Source organism: Patiria miniata, unplaced genomic scaffold (assembly GCF_015706575.1).
Source record: "Patiria miniata isolate m_02_andy unplaced genomic scaffold, ASM1570657v1 HiC_scaffold_26, whole genome shotgun sequence".
NCBI classification, from domain to species: domain Eukaryota; kingdom Metazoa; phylum Echinodermata; class Asteroidea; order Valvatida; family Asterinidae; genus Patiria; species Patiria miniata.
The window spans coordinates 606,901-620,594 of NW_024037065.1; the positions used below are offsets into that span (position 1 = coordinate 606,901).

General features: G+C 41.0%; 2 protein-coding genes and 1 long non-coding RNA gene across 3 annotated transcripts; all 3 read left to right on the forward strand.

The window, feature by feature from the left end:
• Window positions 1–6,046: 6,046 nt before the first annotated feature.
• On the forward strand, window positions 6,047–7,537 carry LOC119733674 (the record flags this gene model as incomplete). The annotated part of the gene is made up of 1 exon (XM_038207067.1): window positions 6,047–7,537. A coding segment is annotated over exon 1 (1,491 nt), but the record flags the coding sequence as incomplete, so codon positions are not given.
• Window positions 7,538–9,253: 1,716 nt separating this feature from the next.
• LOC119733617 lies at window positions 9,254–11,046 on the forward strand. The gene is made up of 3 exons (XR_005271946.1): window positions 9,254–9,320; window positions 10,283–10,370; window positions 10,982–11,046. It is a non-coding gene; the product is annotated as an uncharacterized LOC119733617 (long non-coding RNA).
• Window positions 11,047–11,055: 9 nt separating this feature from the next.
• On the forward strand, window positions 11,056–12,145 carry LOC119733618. The gene is made up of 3 exons (XM_038207027.1): window positions 11,056–11,353; window positions 11,552–11,723; window positions 11,838–12,145. Exons 1-3 carry the CDS (start codon window positions 11,117–11,119, stop codon window positions 11,939–11,941), a joined length of 513 nt encoding a protein of 170 aa, XP_038062955.1. The 5' UTR covers window positions 11,056–11,116; the 3' UTR covers window positions 11,942–12,145.
• The last annotated feature ends 1,549 nt before the right edge of the window (window positions 12,146–13,694 follow it).

The following is a 13,694-nucleotide window of genomic DNA, read 5'->3' on the forward strand; positions in this document are numbered from 1 at the left end:
GATACCTAAACCATGCTAACAGGCATTCTGCACAGTAGTGATGTTCACATGCAGTCTGAACTGTGGGTGTTCCCAAAATGCACTGGCAAATAGCACACACAAACAGGGTGGCATCTTTAGAATTGGGAAGAAAGTCAAGGTTGCTTGGAACTGGTTCACTGGGAGATGTTGGGAAGTGCAGATTTAGGGTTGCAGATTTAGCTTGGGTTTGTTCCTGATTCACTTGTCCAAGTCCTTTCCAACTTCGGTTTCTTTTTTTAGGACGCCCCCACGCTGTTGGGTTGTAAATGCATCACAAACTGGGCAGGATCCATTTCGAGAATGTTTGATCCAGTTGGCATACACTACAATATCTCTTGGTCCACTGCGTTCCCCAAATCTCTCATGTCGCAGAAATCTCTCACACCGCCAGCATAGTTTATTTGGGTGAACAAGGGCATCATCCTTCCAGATATTTATTTGGAATGCACTGTCAATTTCTTTAACATAACTTTTGCATTCATACGGGCTGATTTGTGTACTCTTGTCAAAGCCTTTAGTGTTGAGCCTGCCACATATTCTACACAGTTTACTGAGGGCTTCTTGGTGGTGTAAAAAACTCATGCTGCAGTTCCCAATCCCATGTTCTGAAGTTTACATTATCGTGCAGGCCAGATGTAGTTTCCATTAAAACATTTATTGAAATAAAACCAATTTGGGGTATAAATCATACATGTACTTCTTACTTGATCGCTCGGAGTATCTCCACACGGTAGGCGATGGCACGGCAGTCAACTGTGCAATCGCGTTTGTATGATACATTGTACTATGCATAGGACTACGAGATTTGAAGATCTTCAAATCTCGCGCCATCGGCATCGCCATAAGCAATACACGTACATCACTGCAAAAACGCGCGCCCGCAGGCGTGAAACTACTTCCACTTTACAGCCCTTTTTAAAGAAATCTATCGATGGCTTTTCAATGAAAATTCAGAGTTATGTGAACATTATAATTGTTTATCAAAATTTAGAACAAATTATGTCAGAAAACTTGGGATCAATTAGAATGGGATTTTTAACGATGTCTTTTTTTTACTCGATAAAAAAACTGCGACGAAAATGTTCACACAGAAAACGTAAAAAATGTCATATTTTCGGGGGTTTGCTAATATATTTCACACATGTAACACTTGTAAAAGGAGAAAACAAAGAAGAGAAACACTCGACACTTCATAATTTGATTTTTTTGTAGAGCCATTGTTTAATAAAGTCCAATATTTGAGGGGTTTTTTAACGATTTTTTTTCGTCCCATGGAGGACGCCATCTTGTATTTTCCCCAGGAGTGACGTAACAACAGAGGGCGCACTGGAGTAAATAAAACACGCGGCAACGAATTCCACAAAGTTGATAACGTTGCGTTAATGGGAATGAAACGGCCGTGCTAGATCGCTAAGGCGTTGACGATCGCGCCTCCTTACATCATAGCAACGCCAGACATTATTATAAACGTCTTTATATTAAATAATATGCAAACATTATCTAAACCGTATTATAGCCCAAGCGGTTATTGGAGAGGTGAAAGTGCCGTCGACCATTTACACGATAAAACCAAAATCGATAAAAAGGTGATTTACCAACCGGGTCCTGCGTATGTACCCAGGCCTACGAATACTTTGCGAAAGTTTGAAACACCAAACGACTTTCACCAAATGGATGTGCTGTACTTACCCTGGGATAAAGTAAAACGCAAGACTTATAAATACGCTTTGACGGTAGTCGACGTTGCGAGTCGATACCATGAAGCAGAACCTTTGGTTTCTAAAACGGCGGATTCCACGCAGGATGCTATTGATAAGATTTACGCGAGATCGCCTTTGAGTTACCCTAAAACGTTGAGAGTAGACGCTGGTAAAGAATTTCAAGGCGCAGTAGAAACAAGCAATGGGTCGAGCGATTACCCGGCGTGATCAAGGCAATAAACGACGAAACGACAAGATTAACAGCTAAAGCGCCGTCAGGGGCGGTTAAACTAGAACAGGTCCGACAATTGCCGGCTAACCCCGTTAAAACAAAAGAGCAGAATTAACCGCAAGACGCTATGGTTAGATATTTATATTACCCGGGCGAGCAAGAGGGGGTACTTCGAGAAGAGCCACGGATCCCATTTGGAGCGTAAAGATTTATAACGTGGAAAAAAGAACGAGTAAATTTAAAATGATTAACGGAAAAAAGTGACGACGGGCCCCACGCTGTATTACCTGCAAAACGGCCCAAAAAGGAGTTTTGTGAGACAAGAGCTTCAAGTCATACCCGATGACACGCAATTACCGCCGTACACTGTTAAAAAAATGTCTGTTCATTAACAGTACATTCTATTGTCAATTGGCATTACAGGAGTTACTGTTTTTGCACAGTATATTCTACTGTTTCTTTTTTCTCTGTACATTAACAGCAGATTCTATTTTATTTGATATTGTTCATTTACAGGGGATTCTACTGTTTTGCAACAGATGATTAAGTGTTGTCGTTTTGTAACCCAACAGCAAATTCGCTGTTTTGTTGTTCCTTAACAACTCTCTGTTGCTGAACAAAGGGTTGTTTTTGTTAAAACGGTGATTATTTTGATGGGGGCCGATGAACGACAAAGTGTTTATGTTTGTATCGAGGATTGCGAATGACAGGTCCTGTGTGAGCTTCAGTACACAGATATTCTCGTATAATGAACGTACTTCACATGCAGATACTTGTAACACGTCATGTAATGGCGGTGCTATCGATAAAACCCACGAAGGTTCGAATGTAGATACTTGCACGTTGGCTTACGGCGAGTCATGCTGCAATGACAACCAGGCAACTTTCAAATGTGTTGTCGTTGACAATCAGGCTTACAAACTGAAACCGCTTCTATATAGCGCTTCTCTTTGAGAGTAATAGTCATTTACAATACAAAATACAAACATGTAAGCAGAAACGGATAAGCAAATTTGCTCCAAGATGCTACTGTACGCATACGCATGGACGCAACGGGAAATTGTATGGTACTGTATAGTCCGACTCCTGCGCGCGCCTTCCTTGACAACATACTGGTACCCTTCAGCGTTTACAGTAACGTTGCGCTACTACCGCCTACCAGGGAAAAATCACGCGATACGGCCGAACCTTGTCCAAAAAAGATGATTCTCTGTTGACCGACAGCGATGTTCTATTGTTGTCGCTTCCACTTTCGAGTTCTATATTAAAAGCTAGTTTACAAGTGCCGGGTACGATCACGTCATATACACCCAATTGAGGAAACTTGAACGTCAGCTTTTGCCCCTCCGATATACTACTAGGATTGTGGGTAATGACCACCTCTTTTCTCTCACCCTTGATAGATTTGGGTATTTTTAATAGCCTGCTAGGATTGAGCTTTTTTCCGTAAGCATTTATTTTATTTATACGAGTTTTAAATTGAAAAGAATCTGTAAGCCAAAAAAAACACCAATAGCGTTCCTCCCGCGATAAACGCGAGTTCTCTTTCTATGTGTTGGTCGCTAGGCTCGTAAAATCTTCGAGTTTGGGCTCGCGTTGCAGTCCTACGGGTAGTTTGGTAGATTGTGCACTCATGCACCTCGTTATAGTAACGCAACGCTCGGTCTACGTTGGAAAATGTTACTTTAGAGGCAGTTTGTTTTCTGATACGTGCGTTGAGAAAATCTAGATATTTCGTTCGTTCTCGTTGCCACTTATCTCTGGCGGCTGCGAGTTGTTCTATCGCTAAATCGTGTCCCTTATGCTCCTCGTCGCTCTGTTTCAGACTTGAAAATAAAAAAAGTTTGAACCAGTAAAAGTTAAGACGTTGACGATCGCGCCTCCTAACATCATAGCAAGGCTAGCCATATTATTATAAACGTCTTTTATATTAAATAATATGCAAACATTATCTAAACTGTATTATAGCCCGAGCGGTTATTGGAGAGGTGAAAGTGCCGTCGACCATTTACACGATAAAACAAAAATCGATAAAAAGATAATCAGAGATTGGCTTAAAAAACAAGCAATTTGGCAAATTTATCTACCGGGTCCTGCGTATGTACCCAGGCCTACGAGTACTTTTCGAGAGTTTGAAACACCAAACGACTTTCACCAAATGGATGTGCTATACCTTCCCTGGGATAAAGTAAAACGCAAGACTTATAAATACACTTTGACGGTTGTCGACGTTGCGAGTCGATACCACGAAGCAGAACCTTTGGTTTCTAAGACGGCGGATTCCACGCGGGATGCTATCGTCAAGATTTACGCGAGGTCTCCTTTGAGTTACCTCAAGAGTAGACGCCGGTACCGAATTTAAAGGTGCATTTAAAAAATGGATGACCTCAAAAAACGTCGAGATTATCGTCGGCGAACCAGAAAAACCACCGATCGCAGGCTATCGTAGAAAGATTTAATCGAACGCTAGCCGAGAGACTGTTTGGTCATCAGTACGCTCAAGAAATGTTAAATCCCGAGAGTAGAAACACGCAATGGGTCGAGCGATTACCAAGCGTGATCAAGGCTATAAACGATGAAACGGCCAGATTAATAGATAAAGCACCGTCAGAGGCGGTAAAACTAGATCAGGTCCGGCAATCGCCGGCTAACCCCGTTAAAACAAAAGAGCAACAATTACCGCAAGATGCCATAGTTAGATATTTATATTACCCGGGTGAGCAAGAGGGTGGAACTTCTAGAAGAGCCACGGATCCCATTTGGAGCATAGATATCTTCAACATTGAAAAAAGAACGAGTCAATTTAAAATGATTCACTGAAAACATTTGGTGCGGGGGTTCTGGTCATAGTGACAAGAACCTATCTTGTCAATGAAATTCGACGAGATCCGTTTGTCACACTGACAAGATACGTACGCCCCTAGTGCCAGATGACAAGATTATTATCGATCAGTGCATGCGCTCGTTGCGTGGGGAGCTGTTATTGGCTGTTGCTTCACGCGCACGCATGCGTACAGCGCGAGGGCGAACAGAACTTTTATTCGCGCCAAACAGGGTCCTTTCTCAAACCTCGGTTTCGCCTCCGATTTGGCTAAGCCTGAGTTTTTCGGTCACTAACTTTGGCGATTTCAGCTCAATATGAGTCAAATTTTCGATATAGGGACATCAAACTTAATGTTGTGAAGCCAAAGATGGAGAATTACATGTACATTATATCTGAACATTACATTGGCCTGCGAAATAAGTGCGAATGTTTCTGGGTCCAGAGGCAGATCCAAAGCTGTTGACGAAGCCGAGGTTTGAGAAAGGCTCTAGTAATCAGATAAAACGGCCTGGAAGTTGATACATTGTATGTACATACACATGCGCGTGCACGCTACGCGCGCATATCCGCGACATTGCATTTTCCTTAGTGCACGGCGGTCGTTCCCTAGTGCTCTTGGCAAACTTGAGTTGGGCCAATGTTTGACATCTTTTCTTAGTATGCTGGCAACTTTCTGAAAAAGGTAACATTTTGTGTGTGACGATCATTACCCACTTATTTCCAGTGAATCATTTGGTGCTAACAAATAATGCTTTTGAGGTAGACTTGCCATGAACATAGGTCGTTTTTCTTAACCCGTCTTTGACTGAGACCCCATCATGTCTCATGTATAGGCTACACACGCACACAATGCATGTACAGTCAATAGGCATAGTGAGCAGTGGCCTGCCGCTCATGTGTCCGTTTGGAAATTTTGCTACTTTTTCATCGTATCACACAAGTGCATCATAAGTGCATCATAAGTGCATCGTCTGGCAAAAAATATAACAAGTAGTGCCTAACGTTATAAATCGTGTCTCATCAAATTGAAATGCACTAGGCTTTATGGACATGATGGAAGACCAGAACAACATTCAAGTATTTGTGTGCATTTATTGTGAATATGAAACGCCTCATTTCAAGAGGCTGTTAAACCATTATAGGTTTGTTCATGAAATTGGAAATGGCAGATTTAGAATTGTTTGTGATGTAAATGGGTGTCACAGGAATCTTTCTTCTGTAAGATGCTTTGTCAAACACCTCAAAAGATTTCACAGAAACTTTTACCACATGCATTATGCGAATGCAGTTGAAAATGATGGTATTGATGATGTCAACGAACTAAATCAAGCTATAGCAGCACCTGAGCAAGTAGGCTTACAAGATCAAGAAGATGTGGATATGGAAGATGTACAAAACATAGGCCCACCCATGCAAATAGATTTGAGGCGTAAGGTAACACTGTTTCTTCTGAAACTGAGAGAGTTACATAAAGTGCCAGGGACTGTTTGTAGTTTTGTTGCATCAGAGCTGGTAAATATTTTGCAGATGTCTAAAGCAAAGGTGCATTCTGAGTTGGATGCAGCACTTCTTGAAGATGGTGTCAATCGGGATGCGATTGCAACTGCCATGGCTGTTATTCAGTCAACAGAATTAGAGGACATTTTTCACAGTTTGGAGGATAACAGAAAACTGAGTGGTTATGTTCAGTCTGAGTTCCCCTATGTTGAACCAATTGAATTTGTACTTGGAGTAGATATTAAGGGAAAATGTGAATCCACACAGTACATACCCATTTTGAAAACAGTGGAGTTACTCTTACAGAATGAGGATATATTTGCAGAGGTTGTGCAGGGTCATATGTCTGAGGATGGTAAATTGAGGGATTTTTGTGATGGTGCTTTCTTCAGGGAAAATGTTTTATTTGCCTCTGACTCTTCAAGTTTACAGGTCGAGTTATATTATGATGACTTCAACATTGTGAATCCCCTTGGAAATAAGGTCAAGAATTACAAACTTGTAGCATTTTATTTTGTGCTGGGAAATTTGTCACCACAATACAGGTCTAAGTTGCACGTCCTCCAGCTTGCTCTTTTGTGCAAATCCAAACACTTGAAAAAGTATGGATTTAAGAAAGTACTACAGCCGTTGATTAATGATCTGGCAGTGTTAGAAAAGGATGGTGTTTGTGTGAATAAAAATGGCCATGAGCATCACTTCAGAGGCACAGTGTCATTTGTTTCAGCAGATAATCTTGGTGCTCATTCACTTGGAGGATTCAATGAAAGTTTCAATGGCTTGAGGATCAGTCGTTTCTGTATGGCCACGAGACAAGAACTTGATGAATGCTTGACTGTTGAAAGTTGTGAAATGAGAACAAGGGAGAGCTACAATGCACAGGTTACAATGGTTTCCGAAGATAGGACATTGGCGACAGCATATGGCGTGAAGACCGATTGTGTTCTTAATGAGCTTGAATACTTCCATGTTACTAGGGGACTTCCGTCGGACATTGCTCATGACCTTTTTGAGGGGCTTGTGCCCGAGGTACTTCAGAATCTTGTATTGTACTTTGTGTCTGAGGATTACTTCAGTCTTGACCACTTTAACACAAGGATTGAGAGTTTTTCCTATGGTAAAACTGACAGGGTGAATAAACCCACTAGAATGGCTTCAACAGTGGCAGATTTCAGGGTTAAGCAAACAGCTATGCAGTGTTGGTGCATGTTGAGGCTGTTCCCAATTTTAATTGGCGACAAGGTTCCTGAGCACAACCCTCAGTGGAATGTTCTGTTACGTATCATGTTCATGATGGAAGCAATTTGTGCACCAGTTTGTTCAGAGGGCGATGTGGCTTTTCTTTCCGATCTCATAGAGGATTTCTGGTACACATATACAACGGAATTTCCTGATGAAAATGTCAAACCTAGAGGCCACTATACACTGCATTATCCTTGGCAGATTCTGCGATTTGGTCCACTTATCCATTGTTGGACTCTCCGATTTGAGGGAAAACATAACTACTTCGAAGAAGTTACTCACGGCTTAAAAAACCGGAAAAACATCTGTAAAAGTATGGCTGTCAGGCATCAGTTTATGCAGACAATTTTCCTCGCATCTGATAACTACTTGGAAACACAGCAAATTGACACAAATTGTGGAAAACTTAGTTTTGTCAGGCTTTTGTTGAAGGAGGTTCAAGATCTGTTGGAACCACTTTTAGGAGGTCAAGACCAAGTGTTTGAGTGCAACTGCCTCAAGGTCAATGGTGTGAAATACTGCTGTGGCTCATGTTTGGTTTTCAGATACAGTGATAGTTTACCTGTATTCATCATGATTGAGGACTGTTTCATCATTGGCAACATTCCATACCTTCTGTGTACTAGACTCAACACCTTATTTTTCAGTGTCCATTACCACGGGTATATTGTGGAACAACTTCACATGTATATGTTGATTAAACCAATGGATGCCATTGACTACCACCCACTTGATGTGTATGATTATCCAGCAGAACCTAAAAACAAATTAGTAATCCTAAGACACAAGATATCGCATACTGACTGAAATTACTTGCACTGAGTGGTAGATGATCATCAACACACAAAATGGCTGTATTTTCCTTCCAGAAAATGCGTCTCAAATTCCATGTCACATACAAGAGTTCGAAACGGATCATTGAGCATGAATCTGCAAATGAAAGGGGAAATGTGGATGAGATAACCAAGTCCATATGTGAACAATTCAAAATACCAAGAGATGGGGAACAAGTGCAACTGCAGTATTTTGATAAAGATTTTGGAGATTGGCTTGATGTGGCCCCAATGTCTTCCCTTGAAAATATGACGAGATTGCAAGTCCTGATGACTGCAGCTAATTCTGATAATGAACATGATGAAGCTGTGCCTACTCCAGTGTCTGAATGCAGCGGTGAATCTCCTAAAGCCAGTGAAGGGTAAGTTTTGCTTTGATAGATCACTGAAAATCATCACAGGCCTGTTAAACCTTGATTAACTTGCATATTATAAAAATAAATAATGGATTCTGCCAGAAATACATGCATTGTCAAGATGACCATACCCCATGTATGCAGTCATAAGCTTTAATATTTAAATGAAACAATGTAAAAACCAAGTCCCCAAAGTCGGTGGGTGTGGTTTTTGTTTTGTAAACACCTTCACCCCTGTGATAAAAAATAGAATGAAACAAAATAAAGTAAAATCCCCTTAAAAACTGTACACATATTTCCATTATCTCAAAATACTTATATTTATTACAGTTTTTATGAGGGACTATTTTATATCCCTTACAGTTGCCGGTTTGATTGTGTGAAGATGAAGTACATGTAGGATTGCTTCATTTTAATGTTATGTTTCAACAGCCCTACTTTGAGTACCGCAACTTCACCAAAGACTTTCCGTGTGTGGCCAGTCCAGTTCAATTTTCCGGTATATGCTGTACGTGCTGGAGTGCTGCAGAAGCTGCGAAGTGGTGAACAGCTCAGTAGGGGAGAGAGGACACAGATCACAGATGCTGTCTACCAGGAGGTCACAAAGTATACATAGTAAGTCTGAAAGTTTGGATTGCAATTATGCCTTTCTCAAGATGCACATAATCCTTTGGTCACGTTATGATTCAAGCTCAGTCAAAAACTGCCTGTACTTTATTCCAACAGCATCCTATTTCCACACAAATTACAAGTTTCACACAAAGTAGTTTAAGTTGTGCAACACTTTTGATTTATTTCCGTTTATACTTAAAGCAAAAGTGAATCCCTACCAGCAACCTGAAATGGACATTATTTTTTCCTTTCAAATCTTACGTTTCTGGATTTTCTTGATTCTGCAACAGTGGCATAGCCACGGGGGGCGTGTGTGGGGGGGGTGGGGGGGGCGACAGCCCCACCATGAAACCTTGTCGCCCCCCCCCCCCCCAGTCGCCCCTCCACTGAGATTTTGAGTTTCTAAAAAAATTATCATTGATCTACATGACGCCCCCCCCCCCCCCCCCCCAATGAAATGTTCCAGCCCCCCGAGCGCCCCCCACTGGAAATTCCTTGCTACGCCACTGTTCTGCAATGAGTTTTCACACACAGTGGCGTAAATCTATGCCAGCCAGTGGGGGAGGGGGTGTGATATGGAGGATAGTGGATGACCAAAATCAAAAATTGTCCTTGCCGAGGGGGGGGGGGGGGGGGGTGCTAGACACCTCATTACACTAGGGGCACTGTTCGTGGTACAGAGGTACATCCTATGTATACTAACGTGCCTTAACCTTGCATCAAAATGGCGCATTTTAAGCTGAATACATCAGTCTGGTTGTTGGGCAGTTAAAAAAGGTCCAAATCCGCATTTTTTTTTTATCACGGAAAAGTGGAGAGGGGGATGATTCAATAACCCATCTATTACTATTACTGTGCTACTACCCCCCTCCAACTGGGATTTACACCACTGATTACACACTGGAGTGGGGATTGAATAATTTTACAATCATGATTGGCATTTCTCTTTATTTCTGTTTCCACAGTTACCCAAAAGAGTGGCAGTACACCGAGGTGGTCACAGCCTTCATGGAGAAGTTTCCCAAGGTGAAATCCAATGAAAATTTGTCAATGGTAAGAACTTAACATTATGTTGATGAAGCATATACACTCAACTTTGCAGTATATAACAGAAAACTGAACCTGTAGGATTTGCTTTGTGCTTTGTGATCATAACCATAAAATCTAAATGAAGCCAACTGCCAGAGTCACACATATGCTATTAATTCCATAAACATTGAATAATTTTTATGCAACATTATTTGCTCATATGTATGACCACATTTGTATTTCAAAATAAGCACACATTTCTAAACTAACCGCTTTTGTGTCACCGCAATTATGCATGTAAGCTCCGTCCTTTCCCAACCTGTAAGTCAGTTGTTCACGAGATAAAATGGTGAAATTTCATTCAATCCCAAATCAATGCACATTATGCCCGGCTTTTATCCAAGTTTTATCTACATGTATCACCTCCCAGGTGAGAAAAAAACTAAGTGATCCATTATTTTAGGCTCCTTTTGTATTCACACCAACATTTTTATCTTCATCGAGCCAGGTTTTTCCCAATACATGCATAACATTTTTGTGTGAATACAAAATCAAATAAACAAACAAACAACCCAACACCCCAAGGACACCTTGTTTGTTGCTTAATGATGAGAATTACATTTTCTTGTTTTCAGAGTCTGTGGCGTCAACGGATTCAATATAGGTTTCAAAATGACCGAAGGCGTAGAGATTGTGTGCCGGGAAAACGCCGACTTGCAGATCCAACTAGTACAGCAGCAGGACCACCTCCAACAAAGAACGACAAGCTCATGTGGGGACTCAAAAACTACATCAGTCAGCGACCAGAGGGCGAAGACAGTACTTCAATTGAACGACATCAAGCTGCTATGAAGGTGGAACTCGCGAAGAGAAACCCAGACCGGAGTCGTGTTGATCGCCAGATGGCACTGACATTTGCTGACCGCAGGGAATTCATCATCAAAGGCAATCCACTGATGGCTGACATCAAGGCAGGTTTTCCTGCACTTCTTGCAGGGGGAAGCGAGGTATTTATATTGCTTCTGGCTGGCACTTAACTTGCTATTGAGAACAAGTAATGTGATAACTGAACACAAAATGAGTCAATTTACTTCCAAGTACTAGGCTTTTAAAGCAATGTTAAATTTAAACTGTAAAGGTGCAGTCCATTTCAAAATGTTATTTTCTACTGTTTTTAGTATGAATATTGTATCCTTATTGTGCAGGTTCTAAAGGAGTTTAAGCGGATTTCAACAGAAGACCTGGGGAGGAAACTTGCAACTGGTTTGAAGCGGTACCATGATCGGCTTTTCTGTCTCGCAAAGAAGCAAGATCACACTGTCATCAAGAAGCTGATTGAATTGGCATCACTTGAAACAACTGAAGAAAATCGTAGGGGTAAGTGCTGTCATCTAATGCATATAAGAAGCGTATTCATTATTTGAATGTGGTACTAGGCTTTAGTCAAAGTAATCTGAAACATAACTTAATGGTACTTTTAATCTATTCCAGAAAAGGCATACTGTGCTTCCATTGCTGTGGTGCCATTACTACTGAAGAAGAAGCTGGATCATCTGCTGACTCAACAGGTACATGTAAGATTATGCAATGATTAAACGTTGAAAGTGTTTAGACCCATAAACATGTGGTGAAATTTTCAAATTCAATGCATTGTTTTGGAACTGATTCAAATTGAGTGACATGCTCATATCTTCACCACCTCATCTCACTTGCATGGTAAGTACTGTGAATGTCTGCATATTCACTTGTAGCTTCATACATTAGTACTTAACCTGCAGGTGAAATTGAAGAAATGTTGAATCTGCATACACTGCCTGATCTGCATACAAGTGTCCGGCACAAATGTGCACTGCTTTTTACCTGGGGACGGTAGCCCCGGTTTCTGTGGAAAGACGCCTGTCAGTATTTCAGCCATACTGTGAAAAACCTAAATGAAAATGCACCGATATCCCAGACACCCGATCACTGGGCTTCTTTGGCTACATAGTCCATCATTTGCAATTTGTATTGTGTTCATTTGAATCAACAAAAATCACGGTGCTCAAAATGTATCGTGCCACTCAATTTTTTTAAATAAATAATATCATCAGTTACATTTTGGGTAGCTGCAAATGATGGACTATAGCTTTAAGCAGCCTGCTTTTACTGAGAAGCTTGTGTGGGGGCTAATACTTGGGTTATTGCAACACTTCTACTGAAACTTGGCCTTCAATCATCCATGCATCCACTCACTCATTTTGATAACTCTTTTTGTTTTCCCTTTTTAGACCGGAGAATCACAAATGGATCCTATCATCCACCAACAGGACGACACCACATTCAAGGTCGTCATCGAAGAAGAGGTAGTCATGAAGACATCCCACTTGTTTTCCGCATTTGAGGTTTATTTTGCATCTTTTTATGTTTTTAACCTGTCGTATCCCAAGAAGTTGAAGAAAACACTTCAATTCTTCCAAAGGCCTATCCTGAACATTCAGGACAAGGAAAAGGTCCACACTAGTGTGTGTGCCCTCCTTGAAACTTTAACTCAGTAGTTATTACCAACAAAGAACCCAAGAACATGTCAGCACAGATGTGCAAAACATGTAAAAATGTAGAAATTGTTTTTGATAAACAATTTTGACCATCATGTTCTTGAATGATTTCTAAGTGGATAAATTCAGGGAAAGAGTTCCAAACAAGGACAACTCTTAACACCCTGTGCACAAACCCTATTAGACTGGTCTGCATTTTTTTTCCAAGTAAATGCTTCAATATTTTCATTGCTAAGGCCAACAAAAAAAAGATAGCCGGTCTCTGATCAGACCGCAGTTCCGGAATTGATGCGGCGACGCGGTTTTTTTTTTAATCAAGCTTGTATTGTACAGACAAGGTGGGTACTATTTTGCTTATTTTGTGTCCTCATTATACATTGGTGTCCTCCATAATTTGCCTTGGTGCCCTTTATCATTTGCCTTGGTGCAATTTCCCCATTCCTTGGTGCTCCTTGGTACAAAAATTTGAGGAGGCACGGCAAAAGAGATCGACGCGCATGATTAAAATGGACACGCGCGCTGACCACAGACCGAGTAATTTTTTTTTGGCCTAAAGTTTACTTTTTGTTAGAACATGTTACCACTTCCTGATGGCTGATAGTTCACTTGCTATCCGTGTATGCAACTCTTCCCAAATTCGGTCCTGGTTCTGTTTTCTGTTTCAAATTTGGTTTGATTTCAAAAGACTGATTTTGAGATTTGTGTGGCCAAAATTTGACTCTTGTAAAACTTAACTTGTTAAACCTTGTGTGTTTTTTCTCCTGGATCTTGAGAATGTTTGATTCCATGCCCAAATGTACTGAGCTTTTATGAC

Bases quoted from the DNA above. Each gene is read 5' to 3' on its own strand.
- LOC119733618 (XM_038207027.1), top strand. From the start codon at position 11,117: ATGTGGGGACTCAAAAACTACATCAGTCAGCGACCAGAGGGCGAAGAC. The intron at 11,354-11,551 runs GTATTTATATTG...CTTATTGTGCAG, and splicing joins TTCTTGCAGGGGGAAGCGAG to GTTCTAAAGGAGTTTAAGCG. The intron at 11,724-11,837 runs GTAAGTGCTGTC...AATCTATTCCAG, and splicing joins AACTGAAGAAAATCGTAGGG to AAAAGGCATACTGTGCTTCC.